Below are 27,765 nucleotides of genomic sequence, written 5' to 3'. Positions count from 1 at the left end.
AGCTTCCTACGGAAGGATGTAAGGAAGAGAAATTTTGAGCCCTGGCCTATATGAAAATATCTTGTCTTATGTTTATCTGCAGACAGATTCCAGAATAGATAACTTTTTCTCTCTGAATTTGGGGGGCACTGCTTCATTTTCTTCTAGAATCTAAAACTGCATTGAGAAATCCAGTATTCTCATTCCCAGTCTTTTCTATGTGCCCTGACTTTTCTCTCTGAGAGCTTTCAAAATCTTCTTTTTATCCATGATACGCTAAAATTTCATGTGTGGGTCTTTTTTCTGCCCCTTGTTCTGGTTACTCAGTCACTGGGCCCTTTCGATTTTCAGTTCTGGGAACTGTTCTAGTATGATTTCTTTGATAATTTTCTCCTTCCCATTTTCTCCAATGCTTGATTTCTAGAATATATTATTTTATTGGAATATTTAATTTGAAACTTATTCTGAGCCAGTTAATGTTTTATCTAAGCACTTTTCATGCATTAACTCATCTAATTCTCGTAACTAACCTGAAGTACATATTATTATTCCCACTTTACAGATGAGGAAACGAAGTCACAGAAAGGCTAATTAATTTGCCTGTGGTCACACTGATAGCATTGGTAAAGTCAGGATTCAAATCCAGAAAGTCTGGTTCCAGACCATAGTCTTAACCAGTAGACAATACTGCCTATTAAACACTGGATCACTTGGGTTGGCCCTCTATTTTTCTTTTATCACTTTCCAACTATTTTCCATCCTTTTTTTTTTTTTTTTTTACCATTCTGCAGTACTTTCTGGCTCCACTATATGTGATCTTATATAAGTTACTTCCCTATAAGTAACTATGTGATCTTATATAAGGTACTTCCCTATTAAGTTTTGGTTTCCTTGTCTGTAAACTTACTGGTAAACTTAGAGTGCTGTAAAATGTTAGTACCATTTTCTAACCCTATGAAGGAATAACCTCATAGTATTAGGAAAGTGTCTCGTCCTTAAGTGCTCAATAAATGTTCATTACTATTACTATTACTGTTACTGTTACTGTTATTATGACTTTATTAATACTGATACTATAAAGTGATCCATCCTGTGCCACAGCTGCTTAACTTGCTTAAGCATACCAGGCCTAAGCCCCAGTCTTTTCTACAGAATGAATCACAGCTGAGAAAAACATATTACAAAAATAAGACATTTCTATTGACTGATTATTGGACACACCCTAGCTATGGGGGAATACACTAAATTCCTTGACTTTCTTTCCAACAACTTCTAGCAAATAGCAAGCCTGGGAATTTTTCAAACTACACTTCTCTATTAAATCCTCACATCTTCCTTTCCTCATCAATTCCTCAGGCTACAGCTCTCCTTGGATTCAACAAGAAACTGAGAATCACCTCAAATACCACCTGGCAGCTCTAAAGCCCTTAAAATGAACTTTCCCTGACAGCACCATTACTACTTTTTTTTTTTTTTTTTTTGGCTAGTCTCCACAATCAATGTTATTTTTATGGTTTTTTTTACCATACTGGGCTCTTATATTATCTTCAGTGAAATCCAGCGAGGCCCGCAGACTAAGGTGGCTACCATGATTCCTGCCTCTGGGTATTTACCCCTGGAGTAATCCCCCACCCTCTGAGTATATTATCTGTGACTTGCTTCTAACCAAGAGCATATGGCAAAAGTGACAGGATGTACGCGATAACATTCCACAAGAATACAATGTTCCTTCTGGCAAGAAGACACTTTCTTACTGGCTTTGAAGAAGTAAGTGGCCATGAATGTGAGCTACTTATGAAGAAGGTCCCATGGCAAGCAAATGAAGGCAGCCTCCAGTCAACAACCAGACAGAGTCCAACAGCCTGCAAGGAACTGAATCCTGATAATAATCACATGAGCTGGGAAGGAGATCCTTTCTCAGGTGAGCCTCCGGTAAGACCCAAGCCCTGACCAATACCTAGAGTACAGCCTTGCAAAGGACCCAGTTAAGCCGTGCCTGGACTCCTGACTGACAGAAACTGTGAGATAATTAATGTGTATTAAGCCACTTACCTTGTGGTACTTTGTTATGCAGCAATAGATAACTAATGTACCCAGCTAGTATCTCAGCTTACATAATTCAGTCAATACAAAAAAATATTTACTGAGCACTCCCTACTAAATTCAAGTTAATAATACTATTCTAGGCACTGGGAATGCAGTACAGAATGAGCCAGAGGAAGGTACTTCTCACATCAGTCAATAAAAAAAATAAACACCTAATAGAGTCAAGAAGTGATGGGGGCATTTGAGCAAGGACTAAATGAAATGAGAAAATGTGACACGAAAAGATCCTGGGGGGAGAGTACTCTAAGTAGAGGAAACAGCATTGGAAAAAAGCCTGGATGCAGGAATATGGCAAGTCCAAGGAACAGAGGAAGTTTGAGGATAGTTTATGTAAGCCCTTGTAGAAATCTGCTCTAAATGTGACAGAAAGCCTTTAAAGTGTTTTGGGCAGGGACTGACATGATTTGATATATATTTTCTAAAGATCACTCTGGATGCTATAATAGAAAACAGAATGGGTTGAGGGAAAGAAAAAAGACAGAGAGACCAATTAGGAGACTACTTAAGGTGAAAGATGATGATGGTCTGTACTAGTGTAGTGGTGTTAGAGATGGTGAGATGATATGCTCAAGATATATTCTGAAGGTACAGCAAACAGCATTTGCTCATAGCTCAAACACAGAACCTAAGAGAGAAATAAAAGATGACTTCTAGGGAGCAATTACATGAATGCTAGTGCCATGTACTTCAACTGGGAAAACTGGAGGAAATAAAAGACTTGGTGGGAAAAACAAATCCAAAGTCCTATCTAGACATATTAAATCTGATGTTTATTAGACATTCGGGTGGAGATGTTAAGTAGGCAACTGGATACAGAGTCAGGAGAAGCTGACTCTGGAGTTCAAAATGTGCACATAAGCTTATAGATAGTTTTAGGACATGTGATAAGAGTACACAGAGGAAAAATATAGATGGAGAAAAAGTCCAGGGACTGACTCCTGTAAAAACAGGAAAACAGCCAACAAAGAGACTAAGCAAAAACAGCCAGTGAGGTAGGAGAACTAGGAGAGTGTAATGTTTCAGAAGCCAATATAAAAAAGTTTTGAGTGGGAGGGAAAAAGAGCAACTGTATCAAATGATGTTGATGGGGCAGGTAAGATGAGGACTGAGAAGGAGTGACCCCTCTATCTGTAACAAGGCAGTCATTAGTGAATTTGACAAGTCAAATGGTAGGGAAGGAAGACTAACTAGAGGGGTATCAAGAAAGAACAGGAAGAAAGTAATGTGGAGATAATAAACATGGAGACTACCATAAAAGGTAGACTGAAGGTGGGGGCATATTCTTGAGGTCAAGACAGAAATTCTTTCTTAACTTTTATTTGAAGTTGGGCTGTATCATGACATGCTTGTATGCTTTCAGAAAAAGTCTAGCAGAGAGGGAAAATACAATGCTGGAATAAATAAAAAATAAACAAAAAGGAGTGGGATGTAGTACACACATAGAACTTAGACTTCAGATAAAACAGAGGAATGGCAGAGTGTATATACGACTGGCTGCTTACAGCGAACAATGAATTAGAACAAGCCACTTGGGAGCTGTATCATCCATATATTAAGCTCAATTTAAAATCCAGTACTCCTCCCAAGATTAAAATCTTTAAGAAGGAAACATAAAGCTAAAACAACCTTCTTAATTACTAAATTCAGTCAAATGCAAATCAGAAAGAGAAAAGTTTTTATAATTTTTCCCAGAGGAGTTAAAACCTACCTGGACTCTCCACTCTCTTATAGTGGTATGGGTTGATACAAACTTCCTTTTGCTTAGATCCAAAAGGAAATTCACAAATATCCAATGGCTTTAGCTCGTGATGACTCTGCAAATCAGGCCAGCGCCAAACACGACAATATATAACATGGGGCAAGCCTTTTCTGTGAGAAACCTGCAGGCGTCCATCTAAAGATCTGGGAATAGTGACACATTTGCTTGGCTGTCCTGGACTGCTCAAGGCTTTCTCCAGTTCCTCCATGGCACCCTTTTTCTTTTTTAGCTTTTTTACCAAAGCATCGACTGCCTTTTCTGCCCATTTCTCCTCTTCATCACCTTGCTTCCAGCCCAACAATCGCTTTACTGCTGGACTAGTAAAAGAAAACAAGCTGGCCATTGACGTCATTTGATTTAAATCTTCAGAAACCTTCCTGCAACTCAAAGTCAGATCACAAGTGAAAAGTCATATACAAGTCCTAAAGAAAAGTTCCAATTAAAAAGGGAGGAGTGACATTTATCTTCATAAGTGCCATAAGCTTCTTTCATTGGTTCAAGTCCTGAAAGAGAAAGGGGGAAAATTTAAATGAATGCAATTAACATACATTTAAATCAATATAATTTGAAAAGCATATTACTTTTAAATAACAGCAGAAAAGGATTACAAAGTAAAACAAAAAACCTACGTCTAGAAAGAGAAATTTTCTTAGTCTTGTGACCACTCACTTCCTTCTTCATAATATGAACAAATAATTCACTGGCAATGCCAAATGATAACCAAAAGCAAAGTAGGGTGCTCTACTTTCTATGTATTATCCCCCCACCAAAAAAAAAACAGCCCCTAGACCTTTATTTCTTTCGGTCAGAAGCCCCCAAATCTAAGGTTTGATTCTAATGTACTTTTCTTCATTGATATCCAGGTTATGTGCTGTGTCAGTTTCGAACATGATATTATCCTGATTTGAACAAAAGTCTTAAGAGAAATCTAGCTCTTCCCTAGGGTCATTATTCTCTTTAAAATGTTCCACAGACTTGTAAGATTTGGGCAAAAGTCATAGTAGTACTCAAGTCGCATTATTATTATAGATGCAAATTTTATTAGAAGTTGTCGTAAGATGTACCAAACCCTCAACTAAATTATAACATACTTAACTGCCAGAAAAATGGGAGGTATCTACTTTTAAAATGAAGAATGCTAGATTTAAAGAGAATAAATTCAAAGTTTAATCCCAAAAAAGACAGTTTATAATTTCATAATTCCTATTGCCTTCTCTGATATTTTAAGCATGTTAAGTTAATGAACCTGCTCCAGACAGACCACCATTCTACACCCTGAAGAAGCCCTTGGTGATGGTGACAAGAGGAAGCAATATGCAGTGGTACTCCACCGATAAGAGTGGTACAATCCCCTGTGGTCACTATACAGCCAACCACAGACAATGAGTAGCTAGTGAAATAGCAGGAGTAATGTTTGGAAAAAGGATGTCAGTAACAAAAGATGCTTCCTTTCTTATGCCTAAAATTGCCAAATAATGCTGAAGCTCTGTCTTTGACAAATACTAGCAAATTCTAGCATCAAGCCTATTCTGGATTGGGGTGCATCTTCCCACGAAAGAACACATGTGCTCAGTTAAAACTCAGGTAAACATAAAGTAAAATAAAACAGAGTTAAATTCAACAAATATGTATTGATTGCTTGTCGCCATGTACTGTGAACAGCCACGATGGTACTTTAGGGAAAAAAAAAAGAAGTCATATACCAAATAATTTCATCTTAAGAGCCAACTGATTCATTCTTTCAATATGTGCTTAGTAAGAGCCTACTAAGTGCCAGGCACTGTTATAGGTGCTGATCCAGAAAAGGAAAAGTATAGGAGCACTGACTGGCTCCTCTTTAGGAGAAAAGGGTTACACGTAGAGCTATGGAACATTACGGTTCCTCCTTTAAAAAGTGCTTAATTGATCAAAAAGGGCTAAGAGCTGCAAGCATTTATTCACACTGTACACCACACCCAAGAAACCTGTATCATAACCTCTTGGCACCTGTCACTAGGAACTGCACAATCTTCAATTAGACTGACTTCTCCCTACTTGCAAGGCCAGACTATACAGAGTGCAGAGAACAACTTATACCCCGTTTCCCTAAACTCAAATTCCACTCAACCTGCTGCCACTGGGAAGTCACATGTGCTCAGATGCTCAGTAGTGGCTATCCAGACTGCCATGCTGGAACCATGGGAGGAAGGGTACAGGGAAGTGAAGGTATACTCCTTATGTATGGATGGATATGCCTAACCCTATGCAGGACATCTTTCCCAATGCTACACAGGATAATTTTCATCAGGTAAGCAAAACTGCCTACCTTAAACCAAAGAAATACAACAAAAAGATGAAAGCACGTTTTTCAGTAACAGGTCACAGAGTATAAAGTGTTATGAGTTAAACAAACCGTAAGAAAGGCTTACTTCAGTTGTAGCAACATTAAGGATATAGGATAAGCCATCTGGGTCCGAAAGTAAAGGCATGGTTTGGTTGTCTGAGATGAGAAGGAAAATTTCAAAGGAAAAGGGGCACAAGCAAAAAAATCCATAGGCAGATATGAAGAGAGCATTTCCTAGGATAGAGAGCAGATAGGCCTGGCTGACTGAGACCTTATTCTGTAATACTAGAGTATAACAGAAGCTAAACAGAGTAGTGCATGTGTATGAGAGAGAGCATGTATGAGCAATGATATGTTGAAGAACGGAGAGACAAAAGCAGAGGAGCTTGAAGACCAGATACTAGATTAGTAGTTAACCACCAGAAAGTGCTTAATAAATGTTAACTACTAACCTAGTATCACTATTACTATTAAATACTAACCATATTATGTACTAACAAGAAAAAAGGGGAAAGTTATTTGTGTATATAAACCCAAAACAAGGACTAAAAGGCTACATACTAAATTATTCATTGCAGTTACCTCTGGGGAGAGGCATGGAATGGAAGACAAGCAAAATAGAAAGGGGTCCTGCATGATTTGTTCTATATGCTTCTGTATTTTTTTAACCTTTTAACAAAGGCATAATGCTAAGATAAAAATAGTAGAAGGACTTCCCTGGTGGTCCAGGGGTTAAGAATCCGCCTTCCAATGCAGGAGACGCGGGTTCGATCCCTGGTCAGGGAACTAAGATCCCACATGCTGCGGGGCAACTAAGCCCACACACTCTAGAGCCCGTGAGCCACAACTACTGAGCCTGCGTGCTCTGGAGCCCACGTGCCACAACTAGAGAGCCTGTGCCCCGCAGGGAAAGATCCCACGTGCCGCAACAAATATCCCAAGTGCCACAGCTAAGACCCGATGCAGCCAAATAAATTAAATAATAAATAAAATAGGAGAGAATCTATTATCTACTATAGAACAGAATGGAGTTAAGAGTGCTAGTACAAAAAAACAGGTGAAACTCATGCATGCTACTAGAACTCAGGATGGTGGTTACCCTTTAAAGGGAAGGGTGGGGGTATTGACTGGAAGGGAGCTTGAGGATTTTTGCCATCCTGGTAAAGTTCATCTTGCTCTGGGTGATTTTATGAGAGAGTCACTTTGTGAAAATTTGGCTGGCTGAATACTGAAGATGTACACACTTTCTGTTAACAATTTAAAAATATTTTCCTGTTATGTAAAGTGCAGAGTGGTCAGCTTCCTTCCTATGTTTTGCCCATCTTCAGGTCCCCTTCTCACAGGCAATCCCTCTTGTATTGTCTTTTATGTCTTTCCAGAGAAATTTTACACAAATACAGATATATAAATAATCATAACCTTTTTTTCACACAAATAGTGGTATATTGAAAAGAAAAAAAGCAAGGTACAGAAAAATGTATAAACAATGTTATCTTCAAGATCTTTCCATACCTATATAGAAACAGCTTCCATATTCTTTTCTAATACACAGAATTCCAGTGTAAAAGTAATCTTTTAAGAGTATATCAAACTATGTCATTTCTCTGCTCAAAGATCATCCAGCAGTTTCCCATTACACTCAATATCCAAATTCTTTAACATTACTTTATAGGACCTACATGATCCAGCCTCTGGCTTCTCCTCCAAACTCATTTTTAGCATTCTCCTAGCTAACTTTGCACACAACCACACTTGAAGGCTTTCCATTTCTCAAATGCTCCAAAGTCATTTCTACCTCAAGGCCTTTGCACTTGATGTTCCCTCCCGTGGAATTCTTCACTCCCAGATCTTAACATGGCTTTCTCTCTCAATTAATTCAGCTGCTCAAAAGTCACCTTCTGAAAAAGGACTTCCCTGACCACTTTATCTAAAATAGCATACATCCCACTCCTGCATCATTCTCTATCCCCTGGTCCTGCTCAATTTTCTTTCATGACATTTATAATAATCTGATATCATATCAATTTTATTTATTAACTACATGCCTTCCCCACAGAAATGTTAGAAGGCAGGTAGCCTTGTCTTCTTTATCCATCATCATATTCCCTTGGACCTAGAATAGTGCTTATTTATTAAATAAGTGAGTGAGTAGAGTTGAAAAAAAGCAATTTGTAAAAACATACATACCTTTATAAGAGCAACTGTGTAAAATTTAAAACAAAAAAAAGGAGTTCTTTATGGACATGCACAGATATAGTAAGAGAATAAAAGTATGCATGGAAATGATACATACCAACCTCACGATACTGAATACTGACTATCTCTGGTGAAAGAAGAAAGAAGGTGGAAGAACAAATGGAAAAGCTTTAGCTGTGTTTCTTTTAAAACTAGATTTGAAGAAAATCTGACAAATCATCACATATATTATTTTCTCTACTTTTCTACATTTAAATATTTTATAACTCAAAAATGCACTATTTTTAATTGTTTTAAGTATTATCAATGTAATGAAAAGAGAAGAGGATCAGATTCTGTCCTTTACTAGGTGTATGACCATGACCAGGTATCACTCTTTCTAAGCCTATTAATTTTTCTATAAAATAGGGATGATGGTTCCCAAGTCATTAAAATGATAAAGTAATAAAATAATGTGTGCCTGAAGTATTGAAAACACACATATACATATACATACATGTAATAGATGCTTTATAAACTCAAACATGCTATTCACACATGAACTTCTAGCACTGGGAAAGGGGAAGGGACAAACTTTGCACTCACTTCTTTAAATATGGAATGATTAAAAATTTTAAACATGTTTAATTGAATTCTTTCTAAAAATGTTTTATAACTTTCCAAACTGCATAACTGGTATGCGCAAGTAATCCAAGTACTTGTTATCTAAAGTTAAAAAAGGGAGCAAAATTGATCATAAAAATTCACTAATGAATAAGTAAAAGACCTGATCAGGCACTTCACAAAAGATATCAAAATTGCCATTAGATGGTAAAATGGACTCAACAGCATTAGTTATCAAAGAAATGTAAAAAACAAAGACAGTGAGATATCACACATCTACCAGAATAGCTAGACTTAAATAAAAAAAAAAAAAAGAGAGAGAGAGAAGGTGTTCATGACAATCAGAACAATTCTTACATATTGCTAGCAAAAATATAAACTAGCCCAACCACTTTGGAAAATTGTTTGACAACATCTACTAATGCTAAACATAGGTCCCTATGACCCAGCAATTCCATTCCTAGGTATATATCCAACAGAAACAAGTGCTATGTCAACCCAAAGGCAAGTACATGTTCATAACAACTTTATTTGTAATAGTCCCAAATTGGAAATAACCCAAATATTCATCAACAGTAGAGTGGGTAGATAAACCACAGTAATAAATTCATACAACAGAATACTTCACAGCAATGAAAAAGAACACACACATGTTAAACATGCATGAATCTCACTGATATACTGAAGAAGTCAGATACAAAAGATTACACATTTTATCATTCCAACTACATGACATTCAAAAACAGGCAAAACTAACCTATGGCATCAGAGGCAAGAATATTACTAAGAGGGGACAAGACAGCCTTCTGGGGAGCTAGAAAATTTCTATATCTTGATCTGGGTGATGGTGGTATAGATGTACACATACATAAAAGTTCACTGAGCTATACACATAAGATTTGTGCACTTTAAGATATACTTCAATTTAAAAAATCTTTTAAAAATTTACTAGTGTACTGATCACTTATAATTAGTTCTTGTTCACTAGCATCTCCCTTACTGTAACAGCTTCTAAACCACAAATGAAACTGCAAATTCTGCAAAAATTGTAACATTTCATAAAGTTTATTAAAATGAGAGCAAAAGATGCAAGGTCTGGGATTTAATTTTACCTTACTATCCTATAAACAAATAAGTCTATTGTTGTTTCATGCATACTGTCAAAGAACATGAGACTGCTTTATTAATCATGGCCCATCAAGCAACGTAAGCGTCAGATGTGCAGTTCCCTTTGCCACTGAGACCCACAGGAATATTGCAATATGACCCAGATGGACGGTACTCCTGCAGTGGTTTGCACTTATGATGAACAGTGAGTTTGGGAAATTCACCACTTTTATAGTTATCAGTAAGCAATAATAACTTCACTGTCAACGGATTAACAGAAGTCCATGGGAAAATCCATAAATATTTTAATGAATATTTTCACAAAAATAAAAATGCTCTTAATATTAGTACCGCAAATGTCAAACATGAAGGATGTCATATCATGCTACTAAATTGTTTTGTGAGAAAAATTAAGCCTATCCATACTCAATTCAGTCTTTGTTCGTTATAAAACTTAATGCATGTTTACAATTATAACCTAACGATTTTCCAAAATTTTAAGTTTTTAAGATAAAGTCCGAATCAGACCTTTTATTCACAATTCAGTATGAAATACTGGTCTGAATTTTAAGTGGTTTCATTTTGAATGGGTGTTTTCCTGAACCAATTATCATTGGCTCATGAAGACCTAAATATAGCATAAGCTTTTCTTTTTTTTTTTAATTTTAAATTTTATTTATTTATTTATGGCTGCATTGAGTCTTCATTGCTGCACATGGGCTTTCTCTAGTTGCGACGAGCGGGGGCTGCTCTCTGTTGCAATGCGTGGGCTTCTCACTGTGGTGGCTTCTCTTGTTGTGGAGCATGGGCTCTAGGTGCATGGTCTTCAGGAGTTGTGGCACGCAGGCTCAGTAGTTGTGGCGCACGGGCTTACTTGCTCCGCGGCATGTGGGATCTTCCCGGACCAGGGCTCGAACCCATGTACCCTGCATTGGCAGGCGGATTCTTAACCACTGTGCCACCAGGGAAGTCCCGGTAAAACTGTTTTATGGTACCCATGTGATAGATCAATTTTCTCCTGTCATCTTTTCTGTAAAATATATATTTAAAATCAGATATTGGTCCACAAATTGAAATAAAAGTATCAGAGTGCTTGGGATAGAGCAATCGATTTATTTTACTACCCTCACAAAAGTCCTCCATTACGATAGAATTTTTTCATTACGTATACAAAAAATAGAGTAAAATAATAATTTTTTTGATTTGCAAATACTAGCATATGTAATATGAGTCCCAAGTGAACTTGCAATACCTTTGAAAATAAGAGTATGATTAGGTTTTCGAGTACCCAAAAGGTTTAATTTTAAATCTCTTATTGAAAAGTTGGTTCAATTTTTCGCACCCCCTTCGCCTTTCACTAAATAAAATGAATTTAGAAACACTGAGAACACCCACCCTCAATTCAAACAGCTGATTGTGTTCACAACCAACAACAATACTCTTCTATATTATCTCTAAACTTATCCCAGTAATAGAGAAAAGTCCAAAAAGGCTATATTCACTAACTTCAGCCTTTAAAGGTTACAGATTGCTGGGTAGTTAAATTTGGTCCTCTGTACTCCCTTTCTACAATGCTTTCAGGGTCTACTGAGGCACAAGTATATACCACCCATGCTAAACTCAAGAGCAGACTTATACTCTTATTTATACAACACACACTTACTGAGAGTACCTAAAAAGGGCAAGCCACTAAACTAGATGCTAAAGGGTTAAAAGATAAATCAGGTCCAGACCTTAACTGTTAAGAATTACAAATTAATAATCAACTAAGATGTGCCCATTCCTATCTGCAATACACCATGGAGAATGGCAGATCCCCTAGGGTGTATAGGATGCTAAAAGAAATTCAGGGGATAGCCCTTGGGGGAAGGGAGTGGAGGGAGACAAAAAGCATGAAGTAGCTATATCTTAGGCATAAATGCTATTCTGATAAAGACATAAAATCAGAGTTTTTATCTACCAGGATGGGGAAAAATGACAGTTCAGTTTGCTGGATCATAGGTGGTAGAACAAGAAAACTGACTAGATACATACAATAAGGCTAATCTACACAGGGATATTAACATACGTATTGTAACACACAGAAACACCAGATTTGAAGTCTAATGAACTAGGGTTCAAATTCTGAATCTAACACACCTAAATATTCATTTTTCCTATTTTGTATAATGAGTATCAGTTCTGAGAATTAAATGAGATACACACTTAATGCCTGGCATAGTACATATTGAGCAAAGGGAAACTGCAGTCATTATTATTGCAATAATCATGAAATTTTTTGACATCAGGCTCAGGATTTTAAATACACAGCTGAGCTACTTTTTTTTTTTTTTTTTTCTTTTTCGGTACGCGGGCCTCTCACTGTTGTGGCCTCTCCCGTTGCGGAGCACAGGCTCCGGACGCGCAGGCTCAGCTGCCATGGCTCAGGGGCCCAGCTGCTCCGTGGCATGCAGGATCTTCCCGGACCAGGGCACCAATCCGCGTCCCCTGCATCAGCAGGCGGACTCTCAACCACTGCGCCACCAGGGAAGCCCTGGGCTACTTTATTTCATCAAATATACAAAGCCATCTACTTAAGAAGTTCCATTATTTTATGAACCTTGAAGGAAGAAAAGGTTGCAAATTAAACTATCACACCATGCTTTCTCATCACTTAGATTTTTTTCTTCATAATATCATCCTTCTGCCAACAAGACTGTAGGTCTGAAGAGTGTTCCAATATTACTCCAGGATTGTTGTTCAAGCCACTGACACCCATCCTGCAAGTTTTGATACTGCTGCTTCCTTGATCTTCCCAGAGGGTGTAAATGAAAGAAATGACAGCAATGAAAACAGCAAAGGCAGACATCATGCACGTGCAATGACAACATCAAAACTGCCACCTAGCCGAAACCAATATTCAGATGTCATCGGCTATAAGACACATACCAATTTCAGAGATATTATGAGCTGGGAAAAATGCATATCTAGAAGAAATAAGGCAGCTTTTTCTTTCCTCCTGTCCCAAAGTCTTTTCTGATGTTCCCCATCACTTCCCACCAGTACTACTGCTCTCCCTTCTTTCTTGTTCTCATTCTCCTTTCTTGCCTCCCCTTTCTCCATTCCTCACAGCTTCTCCCACATTCCTGAGTGTTGATTTTGGAGAAGCTTGGTTACTACCTAATGATGTATAAACTACCTAAGGAAAATGAACTTTTCTTCTAACTCCAAAAGGACCTACTTAGCACAGAGTACGTATTTTGTACCTCTGGTACTTTCAAGTGCTCCAGGGCTTGCTTACCTCCGAGTTTTCTTCTAAGTAGAAGAGAAGATGCATTTAACAGCCCAGATATGTAAGACAATACCCTACATGAAAACCTGGCTTCTGAGCAAATTCTATTTGTGCCTCTGTCATCCTCATCCTGGGCCACCTAATACATTGAAGCTTTCCTAAAGTACACCATTGGGAGTAAAATATTTGTTATTACTCTTTAAAGGTGACTTATTTCGTTCCTACAAAAACCAAAATATCAGTAGGCTTCAAGGAACTTAAATCATGGAATTATTTTCTTTTGCAATAAACCTCCACGAGAAGTTCTTTCAAAATAGTTATTATTTATAAATGTTAAAGCCATATTTCAATAGCATAATTGGGCACAGAAGACAAATTCTGTTTTCTTTTTGCTCTTCTGGAGTCATACTAACCCAACCTTTTTGAATGCTAACTATTAACTGAGCCTTCTTAAAAGCCAAGTCTTCTTAAAACAATGCACAGGAGGCTAACAAAGAAGTCAATAAAACAAACAAACAAATTTCACAAACTAAATTGAACAATGCCCAAGATATCTTTCAGAGAATTTCTATTTCTAGCTTAAAACCCAGAGAATCCCCCAAAATCTAATATACCATTAGGAAATACACAGGATAATCTGTGTAAAGTAAGTCAATTGCAGTTTGAGTGAATATAATGATATCTAGTGATCAAACACTTTCAAACTTCTACCTATTTAGGGGAACCATAAAAACAGAAAGGAAGAGGAATTATGCCAATATAACTGGAAAACAAGGGAGGAAAAGGTGAAAATATTACACACTTATGAATACGATTGCTTAAGAAGGAATTAACTGTGCTTCAAATGGCTGGTGACAGCAAAAAGGGGAGCGCTCAGCAAATGTACAATAACCTAGCTCTGACAGGCTCCCTGTTCCCCCCCCCCACACACACACACACACAGCACTTAAGTGAATAAAAGCCTTAATGTGCTTCCCTAGTGGCGCAGTGGTTGAGAGTCAGCCTGCCGATGCAGGGGACGCGGGTTCGTGCCCCGGTCCGGGAGGATCCCACATGCCGTGGAGCGGCTGGGCCCGTGAGCCATGGCCGCTGAGCCTGCACGTCCGGAGCCTGTGCTCCACAACGGGAGAGGCCACAACAGTGAGAGGCCCGCGTATCGCAAAAAAAAAAAAAAAAAAAAAAAAAAAAAAAAAAGCCTTAATGATTAGGTGTGGATAATTGCTCATGATATTAGCACAGATTTTAGGAATGACTATCACAAGATCCAAAAAGGAATATGACAATCTGTAATTCATGATCCAGTTGGTAATAAAGGAAAAGAATAAGGAAAACCAAGTATCATTAAGCCAAATGAGGCAAGAAAGACTAGGAGGAGACAATCAGCTAGATCATGAAGCTAAAGGGAAAGATACTACCACAGAATGAGAGCCAAACAAAGAAAGACAATATAAGGCAAAGGAGTCAGGCTGCTAGAAGTAATCCTATATACAGTACAGAGTTCCATCTAAGCAGAAAGACATATTCAAAGAGCCATTTTGAGAAGACAAAAATGGCAATAGCACATAGCCAAGTAAAGACTTAACCAAAAGGGGCAGAGAGGGTAAATGGAAAACATGTAACCCAACTATGAGAGGAAGCAGCACCAGGGTGGTGGTACACAGACCAGGTAGTGACGGTAGTAGAGATAGAAAAGGAAGAGTTATGAGGGACATTACAGATAAACAATCCATAGGACTTGCTGACCACCAAGAAGAGAAACGGGGCAGTCAAGAAAGGTAAAGGTTGAGGACTTTCCTGGCAGTCCAGCGGTAAGACTGCGCTTCCAATGTAAGGGGTGCGGATTCGATCCCTGGTCGGGGAACTAAGACTCCACATACACAGCCAAAAAAAAAAAGCAAGTAAAGGTTTAAAAGCTGAAAGAATTAGACACCGCTCACCCAAAAAGGGGACTTCTAGTTATTGCCAAGATGAAGCAAAAAGGTGATGGTGGAGGGGTATAAGGAAGCAAGTACTGATCCAAGTCCAAGCAGATGTGACACTTAAAGCTCAAGACAGGAGGAATGAATATAAAAATTTGGAGGATGATACAAAGAGAAGAGTTGAATTTGATTTATTCAAATTTATTGGGTGCCTAATAAGCCAGGAATACTCTGTGCTAGGAACTGAGGCTTAAAAGATACTATCTGTAATCTCAATGATCATAAAGAATAATGGGAAAAAGAGAAGATGTTATGAAGAGCTTCATATGCTGTTTAGCACATCACTTAGTTTTACTATAGATTTCCATACGATACTCAATAGAGATGGGGTATTAAAACAGAGTAAAAAATAACATACAGCAAGCACAGAAGGCCAGTAACTGAGTAGATAGGAATGTGTGCTACTTCGTACATCAGAACTTGGAGGGACTTAAGAAAACTGTGAACACATTATCTGCTATTACCTTGGCTTTTTTTTTTTTTGCGGTACGCGGGCCTCTCACTGTTGTGGCCTCTCCCGTTGCGGAGCACAGGCTCCCGACGCGCAGGCTCAGTGGCTATGGCTCACGGGCCCAGCCGCTCCGCGGCACGTGGGATCTTCCCGGACCAGGGCACGAACCCGCGTCGCCTGCATCGGCAGGTGGACTCTCAACCACTGCGCCACCAGGGAAGCCCTACCTTGGCTTTTTATAGTTCACCTCTGGTTTACGAAGACCTAACTAGATGACTCTTTCACTAATGGGTTTTGTCATTTCAGACAGCTAGAAAGAAAACTGGGATTTAATTATGAGCTTCAGAAACCACTGTGTGTATTAGGTTCCCTGAAATTCTTCTAAAAAACTGCAACTATCAACTGGACAATAACAATACAGAGCAGTACCTTGGAAATCCAAAGAAAAAGAGTGGCATCTCAACCATAAATGAAAATCTTATAAAATTAAGAGATATCATTCATTACAAAAGAATCTATCACATTACAAAACATACACACACTACACACACACACACACACACACACACACACACACACACACACACACACACACACACACACACACACACACACACACACCCCTTACTTCTTTTTCAGCTCAAGCATCCCTTCTTCAGGGAAGCCTTCCCAGACTACCTTGCCTAGGTGAAATTCCCCTATTATACACACTTACTCCTTCACATACCTCTATTTCGTAGCACTTAACATATCTATGTTTTTACATTTACCTGTACAACCTGGCAAGAATGTAAATGAGAAGAGCCATATCTGTTTCACTCATCACTGTAAGCCTAGTGATACATATGCTCAATAAATATTTGTCTAATGAATGAAAGAGAATGTGAATACAAAGCATTTGAAAAGATATTAGCCATGGGGGTAGGGTGGGGTTCAGGGTACTTTTTACTTTCTGCTTCATGCGATTCTGTACATCTTAAAATAAACATGAACTAAATTTGGAGGCTGAAATTTAAGAGTCAATCAAAAACTAGGGGCAAATACTTTCTGCTTCCAATAAATAATAGTAAGAATTCATTTTTCAAAAGCATTTATCTTCCTATACTGGAATCTGTATGGCATTTGTACCATACAGATTCCTCACAGATTTTACAAATGCCATTCTCTGCCTGGACCACTTTCCTCAACATCAACCACTAATTTCTAGCTCTCTCATCACTGAGGCTTCAGCTTTAGCTATCATCCCAGAGACCTTCCCTGATCATCTAACTCTATATAAAGTAGGTTTTCCCTAATCTCTAATCCAATACTATATTCATTTCCTTCACTGTACTACCAATTTGTAATTATTTGTTGGTTTACTTGATTTTTGTCTCTCCCACTAGAATGTAATTTTTAAAAAACAGTACTAAGCATATTCAGAGAACTTGTTAAATTGATTCAAGTTATTCATTCAAAAGTCTATTTATTGAAGTAGAATTCTAGGAGCTGGGAATATACAAGTGAATAAAGGGGGCCAAAATCCTTGTCCTCATGTAGCTTACATTCTAGTGGAGGGAGACAGACAAAAGACAATAAATAAGTGATACAGTATAGTTTGTTAGGTGGAAAATGGTATGGAGAAAAATAAATTAGAGGAAGGTGGATGGGCAGCACTGTGGGGGAGGTGTAATTTTAAGGTGGCTGGGCTGAGCCTCTCTGAGAAGGTACCAACTGAGTCAATACTTTAAGGAAATAAGAGTAAGCCAGGCAGATACCTAGGGGAAAACTAGTACAGGCAAAGGCAACAGGCAATGTGAAAAACCCAAGAAGGGAGCATGCCTGGCACACTCAAGTTAACTGCAAGACCATGAAGCCTGAGAATAAGTAAACAAGAAGGGGAAAACAAGGAATGGGATCAAATAGGTAAGAGAGCCATGCTGGATATGATAAGAGCTTTGGCTTTTATGGTAAGTGAAATGTGGACCCATTTGAGAACTCTGAGTGAAGACATGACATTTTCAGACTTTTATTATTTTAAAGAATCACTCTGGGGCTTCCCTGGTGGCGCAGTGGTTGAGAGTCCGCCTGCCGATGCAGGGGACACGGGTTCGTGCCCCGGTCCGGGAAGATCCCACATGCCGTGGAGCGGCTGGGCCCGTGAGCCATGGCTGCTGAGCCTGCACGTCCGGAGCCTGTTTTCCGCAACGGGAGAGGCCACAACAGTGAGAGGCCCGCGTACCGCAAAAAAAAAAAAAAAAAAAAAAAAAAAGAATCACTCTGGCCCACATGTTAAGAATAATGGGGGCGGGGTGGGCAGCAGGGGTAAAAAGCGGGGAGATCAGTTCAGAGTTGAAGCAATTTAGGTAAGAGATGATCATGGCTCAGAACAGGGTGACAGCAGTGGGGTGGTAAGAAATGGACAATTTCACATGTTTTGGGAGACAAAAGGTTTCCTGATGGAAGAGAACGGGGAATGTGAGAACGGAGGAGTCAATAATGATCACAAGGCGTCAGCCTGGGCTACCCAAAGAATAGGATTTGTCATCAAATGGTTTGGGAAAGGCTGATAGGGAAGCTAAAGGATGATCTGGAGTTACATTTTACATACATTAAGTGTATGAATAAAATGTTGTTAAACTTTACCAGGCTTCCATTCAAATGAATTTTTATTAAAGTCAAAAAACCAAAAGTCTTGTTCTTACTTCAAACTACCTGAGTAGAACCTCCGACCTGCCATAAACACACACACAAACTTCCCTCAACAGTCTCCCCCAAACAGGTAGACAGACACATAGACACACACTGCTCATGCCCAGACTTCAGTGGTAAATTCATAGAAACAGCTCCTTCACTTTCTGCTCCGACATCTCTCTAATTGCTTCAATCCAAAATAAAAGGCAAGCAAACCAATCCAAAAATTTCACCCAACACTGTTAGCCAAAAGGCAATCTCCTGAGCACATCAACCCATGCAAATAGATGTGCATATGGGTCACAAGCCACCATCGTCTCAGGCAAACCTACACAGAAGAATTACAGGTGGGGGCTTTAAAGAAGCAAATTCCTCATAACCATTCCACAGAATTCAGATTCATTAGGTTTGAGAGTAGGGCCCTACCTCCCATATTTTTAACAAGCGTCCCAGGTTCTGCAGTAGGTTTGAGAACCAAGGCCCTTAGGACCATCTGCAATGGGAGAAAGTCAAAGATATACATTCAAAGATAACATTTACATTCAAAGATATATATACATTCAAAGATAACATTTTGTGGTTGCCTATATACATTCAAAGATAACATTTTGTGGTTGGCAGGGGTAAAGCTTTAAAAATGTCTTACCCCTGTGGTTCTAACATCCTTAGTCACCAAGTATCAGCAAAAGTAGACATCTCACCACCACTGTCAAACCAACCCTAGATCTAGGTATACAATTACTATAAAGCACGTAAGCCACATCCATGACTACACTCAAGTAACAGAAAGAAACCAAGAGCACGTTGGCTCCAAAACTCCCCTAGATTCAGAAATCCTATTCTTTATTGGAACATCTACAAAGAGGAGGAAATACAATCACAATCGTAAAATCAAAATCATTTTCCTAGAGAAACACTTAAATCACCACTTTTCCCAATTGTGGCTCCCAATTTCCAAAGACATCCAAAGTTCTCACAGTGGATTTCAAAGCCATTCAGGAGCTGAACTCATGATCCCTGACACTTCTCACACCATAATACTCTCGCCTAGTCTCTCTCTGTGACTACACAAGTCTCTACTTTTTTATCTCCTACATCCAGACTTTTGTTTCCCAGTTTTTAATCACTCCTTAAACCTCGCCTGCTCCTCTAAGTCCTCTAATTAAGCAGAGCCTGATCTAGATATATCACTCACCGCCAGAGCCTGCAAGATTTCTGACATTGCTGCCAGATGTGTCTGAGTATACCTGTAGAGGCTTGTAGGCACAGGAATAGACACAGAGCTGGTGAATCTTTATAGTGCTTTCCTTTAAATTATAAAATCATGAAGGGCAGATACCAAATCATTACATTATAAAATATGTCTCTGGAGTACAAAGTGCTAACTTGTGTACATAACATATATTCCAATGCTTTATGAAGATGTTTTCCAGATACCTCATGTGTACCCCAGAGGTCAAGTCACCTACTCACCTAAGTGGGCAGAATGATGTGAAGAAGGGGAAAGACAACAAAAGACTAGCTTTGAAAAAGTTCTGCAGCACCCCCCTTTTCCTGGAAATACACAAACCAGAATAACTAGATCTGAAGTTATACAGTCTACCAGATAGGATGCTAGGCAAATCCTAACACATCATGAAAACAGAAGTGAACAGAACAAAACTTGCCTTGAAAGTACCAGCCATATTCTGAGATCATAGTTAAATTTGAAAAGTGTAAGACTGTTCACAGGACTCCAGCTGCTATGCTCAAAGAAAGGTGGGAAGGTGACACTAGTTTTTTTCTTACTATTATTTTCAGTAATAACAAAACAACATAAACGGAAACCAAAAAGAAAAATCCAGTTAAATCTCACAACAGATAAGGCCATTTTCAAATTTCCAAAGTATACCAGTCTGTAAATTTTATATATATATACACGTATATATATGAATATATATATACATATATATATGAATATATATATGTATATACATATGTATATATATACGTGTATATATATATAAAATAAGCAGAGACTGGTGTACCAAAGAATTCAAGAGCAAACCCTATTTACAATATGTACTTTAACAACCATCTTCCAATAGTGAATTACAATTATAGTATTGCACACACAGAACCATCTAATAAAGAATTCCTTCTTCTAAAATACTATCATAACCAAGTTAGGGATACAATAAGAAAAGTCACTAAAACCACCTCTCTACTAGAAAAGGAACAAAAATCTCCCACCTAGGTGCCCAAGGCAAAAAAGTATCAAAACTACACAGCCTAGAACTAGCTGATTATGAAAAACCTAGTAACTCTGTAATTATGCCATCTTTTCAAAGTTGTGAAACAATAAAAGCTGTTAGAATATGAGACTGAAAAACTAGCTGGTCCTAACAACAATCTAGTTTTTAACAATTCTTCAAAGAGAATTTTATATCTTAACCTTCCAAGTAGTAAACGCACCTCTCAGATTCAGAGATCTAGGTAATGGCAATGAACTGGATAATCCAGCACTAAGAATTTCAATTACTTTTATTCTATTAACTTTGGAAGTAGAAAAACAAGGTGTAAAAAAACATGGAGAGACTTTGTGAGGTCATTCATCATTATCTTTGGTGGAGAATGCGTACTATCTCTGTACAGTCTTCTTGGGTCCTATCCTCCCAGATATTCTTTTCTCCAAAATATCCAGACCGGTAGAAATAAGAATCATCCCCCAGGCTGTTTATAAGATTTCCTTTTATAAGACTGTCCCTAACAAAAGGAAATCTTCTCCAACGTCTTTGACCTTATCCATACACTGGCAAACCCATAGGGTATACAGCACCTGTAACATTTGAAGTAAAGACACTATTTCAGGCTCTTTTTTGTGCTTAGTATGAAGCACAAAAAAAGAGAGACAAAGAACATAGACCCTCTAGAAGTAAAGCGAACAGGGAAGACTGATAAACCAGGGGAATAAAGGCAGCTATATCCTGAAGAGTACTCAAGTCAGCTATGAAATTCACCCAAATGCGTGGCTCACTGCCTGAATCAACATATACATCTGGTTAATAATAAACACTGGTAAGTCATAAACAAAAAGGGCTTTCTTACTCAAAGACTCTACAAACTACTAGTAACATTAAAATTTACAATTAAACAATATGTGTGAAACAGATTTTTTAAGATAGTATTTCAAGTTACAAAGAAATTAAAAACTTTGATATTTTACTGCCTAGTCTTCAAAACACTAAGAAGCCAGTATCTCTGATTTGACCAAGTTACAAATCTGTTTTCAGAAGCAGGCGAAAACATACTGCCTCTGCTTAATGCAAGGGACAAAAAAGATCATCACTGCAAATCATGTTTGGGTTCATGATGAAAACAGGAAACAGACAGGCTGACCAGGTATAATTATGGTTATAGTCTAATGTGCCTTCAGGTTCAGCCAAGAATTAAAACCCAGGGAAGAGGGTAAGCAGAATTTACTTGCCTCTCTACCTTGCTACAGAAGGCAACTTTTAATAATACTCCCAGCAACATGTTACATAACCAGTCAATCTGATTCAAACCTCATTAGTAACAACATTCTGCCACTGTCTCCCTCTGAAATTAATAACTGACTTTGCCAGAGGGGAAAGAAATGCAACACACATCAATAGACCCATTTTTGTGGCGCCTATCTCAGTGAACCAGACAAGTAGATAATTCCATCAAATCTGCACAGAACCTACAAAAATATTTTATTCTTTTCTCTTCCCGTTCACTGTTCTCTTCTTTTAACTAGACCGTATCATATGGATGCATTTAAAAATCTAAGAGGAAAGTTAGTTGGGAAGGTTCATCAAACTTTTATTGCCTATTTCAGCTGTGATCGGAAAGGAATGGAAGCATAAATGACAAATCGATTTTATTAACAAAAATAAAGGGGTAAAGTGTATGCGATAACAGCAGCTATGTGAAAAGGAAAGGCACACTGACTAAGGGAGCAGCAAGGTAGAGAGGGAAGAACGGAGGATGCTATAGAGACAATTATGCAAAGGTTAAATTTTAAAAATCTAAATATAATAAATACAACCTTTACGAAGGTTACACCTTCTTAACTTGTTTCTTAAGAACTGTTTCATATTCTTGTAACCTCTGATTCATCTTAGAGGAAAAAAGTTACCAAAGTAGCGGTAAAAGGAAGAATATAAAATAATTTGTTCAGATCTATAAATAATTCCTATTTACTGAATCTGGAACACACTAATTGCATAGAAATATTCAGATCAATAAATGTTCACATCATGTCTAGGTACTTCCCCACAAAACTGGCATCTAGCAGCAACTTTAAACTGCTTGGAAAGTTACTAATCTATTGGGATTAAGGTTTTCAACCTTTCAGCTTTCAAATTAAAGTTAAAAACTAATCCATTCTGGGCAATTCAGGTACTCTAAGGAAATTTAACTACTCCCGTTTAAAAACAGAATTTAAAAAAGAATTTATAACAACTCACCTGCCGAATCAACAAATAAATAAATAAATAAATAAATAAGAATTTAAAAAACAGCAACTCAAGTACCCCTTCCCCTCAACTTCTGTGAGGCCAACCCACAACCTTCCACCTATCCAGTCTTCGTTGTTAGATAAGAACACTTTTGGTGGTGCTAGGCAACAGGCATGATGTGACAAACCCAACCAGACTTCAAAACTTTTTCCACAGAAAGATAAGGTAAACAAGATACAGGGAGTGCCACACCCATATAAGCTCACAGGCAGCCAGGAATGCTTCCCCCGGCCCCCCAGTCTCTCTCTAAACCTCCAGCTGGTCAGGAAACAATGTCTCTACAATCAAGATAGAGATCTGGCCCAGGGTGTTCAGGCATTCCTCACCTCTAGGCTGGCCTACAGCTCCACTCTCCAATGCCATCCAAACCAGAATTGGAACATTTTGTTAGGAAGCGGGCAAACGTCCAAATAACCGACTATCCTCGCCCCAGTTCTTTTTGCAACCAAAATCTGTTTTGGCTACTGAGCATGCTCCGACTTAAGACAGGCGCCACATGGGAGTTTTCAAAGCTTAGGCTCCAAACTCCACGTAATAACAGCAGCTGAAAGGGGAAGGCAGGAAAGAGGGAGGGGGAGGGGGACAAACCGGAATATGAGTACAGACACTGAAGTAAAGGACCCCGGTAGGGGGTGAATATGGTGAAGGCAAACAGACCTCGCCAGTCGTTTTCCTTGCAGCTAAAGTTTACATAAAGTAGAAGAAATCTTTGCAATAATGAAAACTGGCATGGCAAGTGGCAGAAACCGGGTCTAACTACCAGCTGAGCGCAGCAGCAGGTCACAACTGCCCAGAGTGTAATTTCCACCGATAAGCGTAGATCCTTATCTTTGAAACACAAAGCGACGGCGGCACGGATTCATCAAGCCACTGGACGGCTTTGCAATGTAGCCGACCAGGCTGCTCCGCCGAGCTCGGCAATTCTACCAGGGGTGTGTACTGAGGGTGGCGCTTGGATGAGGGAGAACAAACCGCTCCTCCGGACACAAGGGGGGCCGGGGATCCCCGCGAGGGCGTCCCGAACGCCTCCCGCCACAGTCCGGGGACGCCCCGGGGCAGGCGAGGCCTCCGCAGCCAGACGGGCCGCACCACCGCCGCCCGCCTGGACCCCGGCAGGCCGGGACTCGGCCTACCTCCCGCCCCTCAGGCGGGTGGTTTCCGCTCCGCCCGCGGCCGCACGCCCCCGCCTCGGCCCGAGTCCGGCCGCTAGGGCAGAGCCGCGTCCGGGTACAGCCTGCAACCCCGGTCCCCCTCGCCCGCCCCTCCCGGGACCCCACGTTCACTCACGGGCCGGCGACGCGCGCTCTCCCGGCGCCGTAGCTGCGCTTGCCCACAGCGCAACTTTATTAGCAGCTCGGCCGCGGGACACGCGCACGGCGCCCGCTCGCCCAGGACCCGGATGAAGGAGGGAAGGAGCCGGGGAGGACGCCGCGGGGTCGGCGCATGCGCGCAAGCCGCCGAGTGACCGCCGTGGGACCCACCGAGGGAAGGGCCTCCTAGCTACAGGGGCTGAAGGAAGCCACCGCGCTTGGCTCGGTGCCCGCAAACTCTGGCTTCCGATCTGCCGGAGGCTTCTCTCGTCCATGGCCAGCCCCAGAAATGGCAGTCGGCTAGTTCCCACCGTCCTGATAGCCACTAGTAGTCTCCACTAACCAAATCAACCCACATTATAAAATAATTGTCCTCGACATGGACAGTTGGAGATTTTCCCAGTCACGTATAAAGTGTAAATAAAAACATCTTCGGATGCAACTTTGCTACTCTTAATGATTTGTAATATAAATCTGAGAGAAGAGAGTCCTCTTTTTGTGAAAAAGTAGCTTCAAAACAAGCTTCTGAACATCTTGCAGCTTCTTACTGGATGCCCTAAGCCCCCTCCCACGTGGAAATCTTGGAGCCTCTACCACCCTCCATTGCTCTTGCAGTGCCAGACCTTGTAGCTCCCTGAAGTAGGCCTGCCCACGTACTGACACCCCAGTAGTTCAAGATACACCGTCCTGGACAGGTGGGGACACTGAGGTGCACAGAGGCCATCCATAGACTGATGTCCCTCTACTCCGTCTCTGGGGGCAAGAGCCGAATTCTCTTTTTGTAGTTACTGGGGCTCTTCTCAATGCTCTCCCCTTCCCCAATTCCCCAAAGTGTCAGCATTTCCCAGAAAAGGGTAATAGTACCATCTAGGGCACCCAATTCGGAGAGTACTAGTGAAGAAAAACTTTTAAATAATTTTGTTTTCATTTTAAAAGTTCAATCCTGGTTTTCCAATATTCCACTGTAGGTTTGCTTTTGAAATAAATTAATCTAAATAAAAATCAAAATTGGAGTCATTTTCAAATCCTCTCTCTCATTCCCTAAACCAAACTATCACGAAATCTTACGAATGCCATGTTCAAAATATATCCCAAATCTGACCGCTGCTCACTGCCTCTAGTGCCACCAAGGTGGCCTGAGCCAGGGTCATCTCTCCTGAAACAAATGGGAATCTGCCATTTTGCTCCAGGCTTTAGCAGTTTGTTTCCACAGTGAAGAGGCGTGGTGAATGTTGTCCGAGTCTCTGCATTAAGGGTAGTCATCTCAGATAGGGACAGAGGCCTGGTGAGGGAATGTAGTGCGCCAGGGTGGGGAACTAGAGAGAGCAGCTGCTATTTCACTCCAGCCAAATGTCACCATGGGGAAATGTGGGAATAAGGACCCAGTGTTGGCAGATCTTCTGATTTTTCAAAAACAGCTGGAAATCCAGATTTTAATACAAAAATCTCAGTTTAGCAACTTCTTTCACTCTTTTTTCTTTCTTAGGCATTCAAGAGGCCAACCCTGTACAAGCCAAGTAAAACAAATCCATGGTCCCAATTTAGCCTGCTGGCCATCAGTTTGCAATCTCAGGTCTACGTCTTAAAACTCTTTACTACATCATAAACTTTGTGAAAGTAAAGTCTGTGTACTTTAACTCTTTGTCACACTCACTGATTACTTGTTGTTAATTCAGAAGTTTCCAGCCCTTGGAAAGCACATATTTCTGGAGCCTGCATGGCTTTACAACTCCCAAAAGTGCCCACAACCCTGCCTTGGAGGATGCCTTTTTTATTTTTTTCCCAGAACTGATGTTTGCAGAGAGCTTTGTTGAACATTATAAGACATAAAAATTTGGTTTAAATATTTTGTATGTTTCAGCCACTCCTGCCTTCAAACAGCCAGTAAAATCCTTCCCAAAACAAACTGTTTGCTGTTTTGCAGTCACTGCACCCACATATGGAGAGAACAATTTGTGATTACGGGATTCCTTCTGACAATCACATGTTGATCTCAAAGCCAACAGTTTTGCTTCCTGAACTATGTGTCCAAATACTGATCAAATCAACCAGAGACACCAACTTCTCCAAGTTGCTGTGTAGGCTCAGCTTAGGTCTTAAATCGGAACAGATGATAACATAGAAGACAGGAAGGCAAACTCCTTCCAAAGAACTGAGACATTACCCAGACCTCAAAGGGCATAAAAAAATCAGACAGCTCATTAAAGATCTGTATAGTGAAAAAGATTATCAAACAGCAAATGAACAGGCCTGTCAGAGCCATAGGAAAGGAGTAAGGAAGTCCCTGTTTTGGGCAATCAAATGGGATCTAAAAGCAAATGCAGAACAGGATGACCTGAACAGATACATATAGTTAGTGCGGCATCAAAACAGACAATCTGCTTTTTCAGTTTAGCATTCACCTGATCAGAAAGGTCAAACAGAAGCAGCTTCAGTACTCAATTTTATATTACTTTCAGAGAAACCTAATTCTGGATAATTTAGGCCAAGGCTTCTCAAGCAGGGGTGACTGTGGCCCCCAAGGAACATATGACGATATTTGAAAACAATCTTGGTTGTCACATCTAGGAGGGTGGTGCTAGTGACATCTACTGGGTAGAGGCCAGGGATGCTGCTAAACGTTCTACGATACACAGGACAGCCTCCTTCTACCAAGAATTATCCAGCCCAGAATATCAATCGTGCTGAGGTTCACAAACCCTGATTTAAGCCCAAAACAGTTTCTCTCTAGTTGAGTTGATGTTTAGGGAGAAAATGAGCCCTTTCTTTGAATTTTTCCAATAACTGTGTTATTTATTCATTTGATGTAAAGAACCAGCCTAAATGTTTGGTCAATGACCTACTCCCACCCTGAATTTTGCAGATCCAATATGGAGATAATTTTCAGGAAATGTGGGAGTATATATGGAAAAAGAAGAACTGGAATAATTAACTCAGTCTTTCCATATTTTTAAACTTTTATTTTTAAATGTAGGGTAATTGAGGCGAATTGGGTTTGGTTTCCATATATTTAATATAGATCTCACTCCGACCCTTTGCTAATAGCTCAGAAGATTCTCCCTAAATGACCAGTGCACACCCAGTAGAAGTGGAAGGACGTGGTGATGTTCAGAGGGGTCACCCAGTGTGGAAGTATCAGTGAATGACATCACAGAGATCCATAAAGGGTCCTGGTAGCCACTTAAGAAACCTCTCACTTCCTCACACAGTCGTGGCAAGTGGACATCAAAAGAAGAAATGTCTAAGTTTGTGTGACTCCTCTGGACATTGTCCAGGAAACAATAAAGCCACCTTTCCAAGTTCTGAAAATTCTATGCTCTTCAACTGACAAACTAGCCCCACCCCACATCCTTAATATTGGAAACGGTGTAGAAGGCAGAGCTAAACTGAGAAAAGTTCTGAGAAGAGTGAAGTCCCAAAGAAATGATCTGCAAAGACATATCCCATGATCCCAGAGAGAAAAAAATCATGTTACAATTTTCAAA

The 27,765-nt window shown here is 39.7% G+C and overlaps 1 protein-coding gene across 4 annotated transcripts in view; it reads right to left on the bottom strand.

The window, feature by feature from the left end:
* Positions 1 to 24,397, bottom strand: part of SMAD5 (SMAD family member 5) — a 55,569-nt gene extending 31,172 nt beyond the window's left edge. For all 4 annotated transcript variants that reach the window (XM_060143660.1, XM_060143659.1, XM_060143658.1 and 1 more), the window contains exons 1-2: positions 24,258 to 24,397; positions 3,794 to 4,347 (exon numbers count right to left, since the gene is read on the bottom strand). In XM_060143660.1, the coding sequence (XP_059999643.1) occupies positions 3,794 to 4,196 (403 nt within the window). In that variant the 5' untranslated portion in view covers positions 4,197 to 4,347; positions 24,258 to 24,397. The remainder of the gene's footprint in view (positions 1 to 3,793; positions 4,348 to 24,257) is intronic.
* Positions 24,398 to 27,765: the final 3,368 nt, after the last annotated feature.

This window comes from Lagenorhynchus albirostris, chromosome 3 (assembly GCF_949774975.1).
Source record: "Lagenorhynchus albirostris chromosome 3, mLagAlb1.1, whole genome shotgun sequence".
NCBI lineage: Eukaryota > Metazoa > Chordata > Mammalia > Artiodactyla > Delphinidae > Lagenorhynchus > Lagenorhynchus albirostris.
This window is presented reverse-complemented; position numbering and strand designations above follow the sequence as displayed.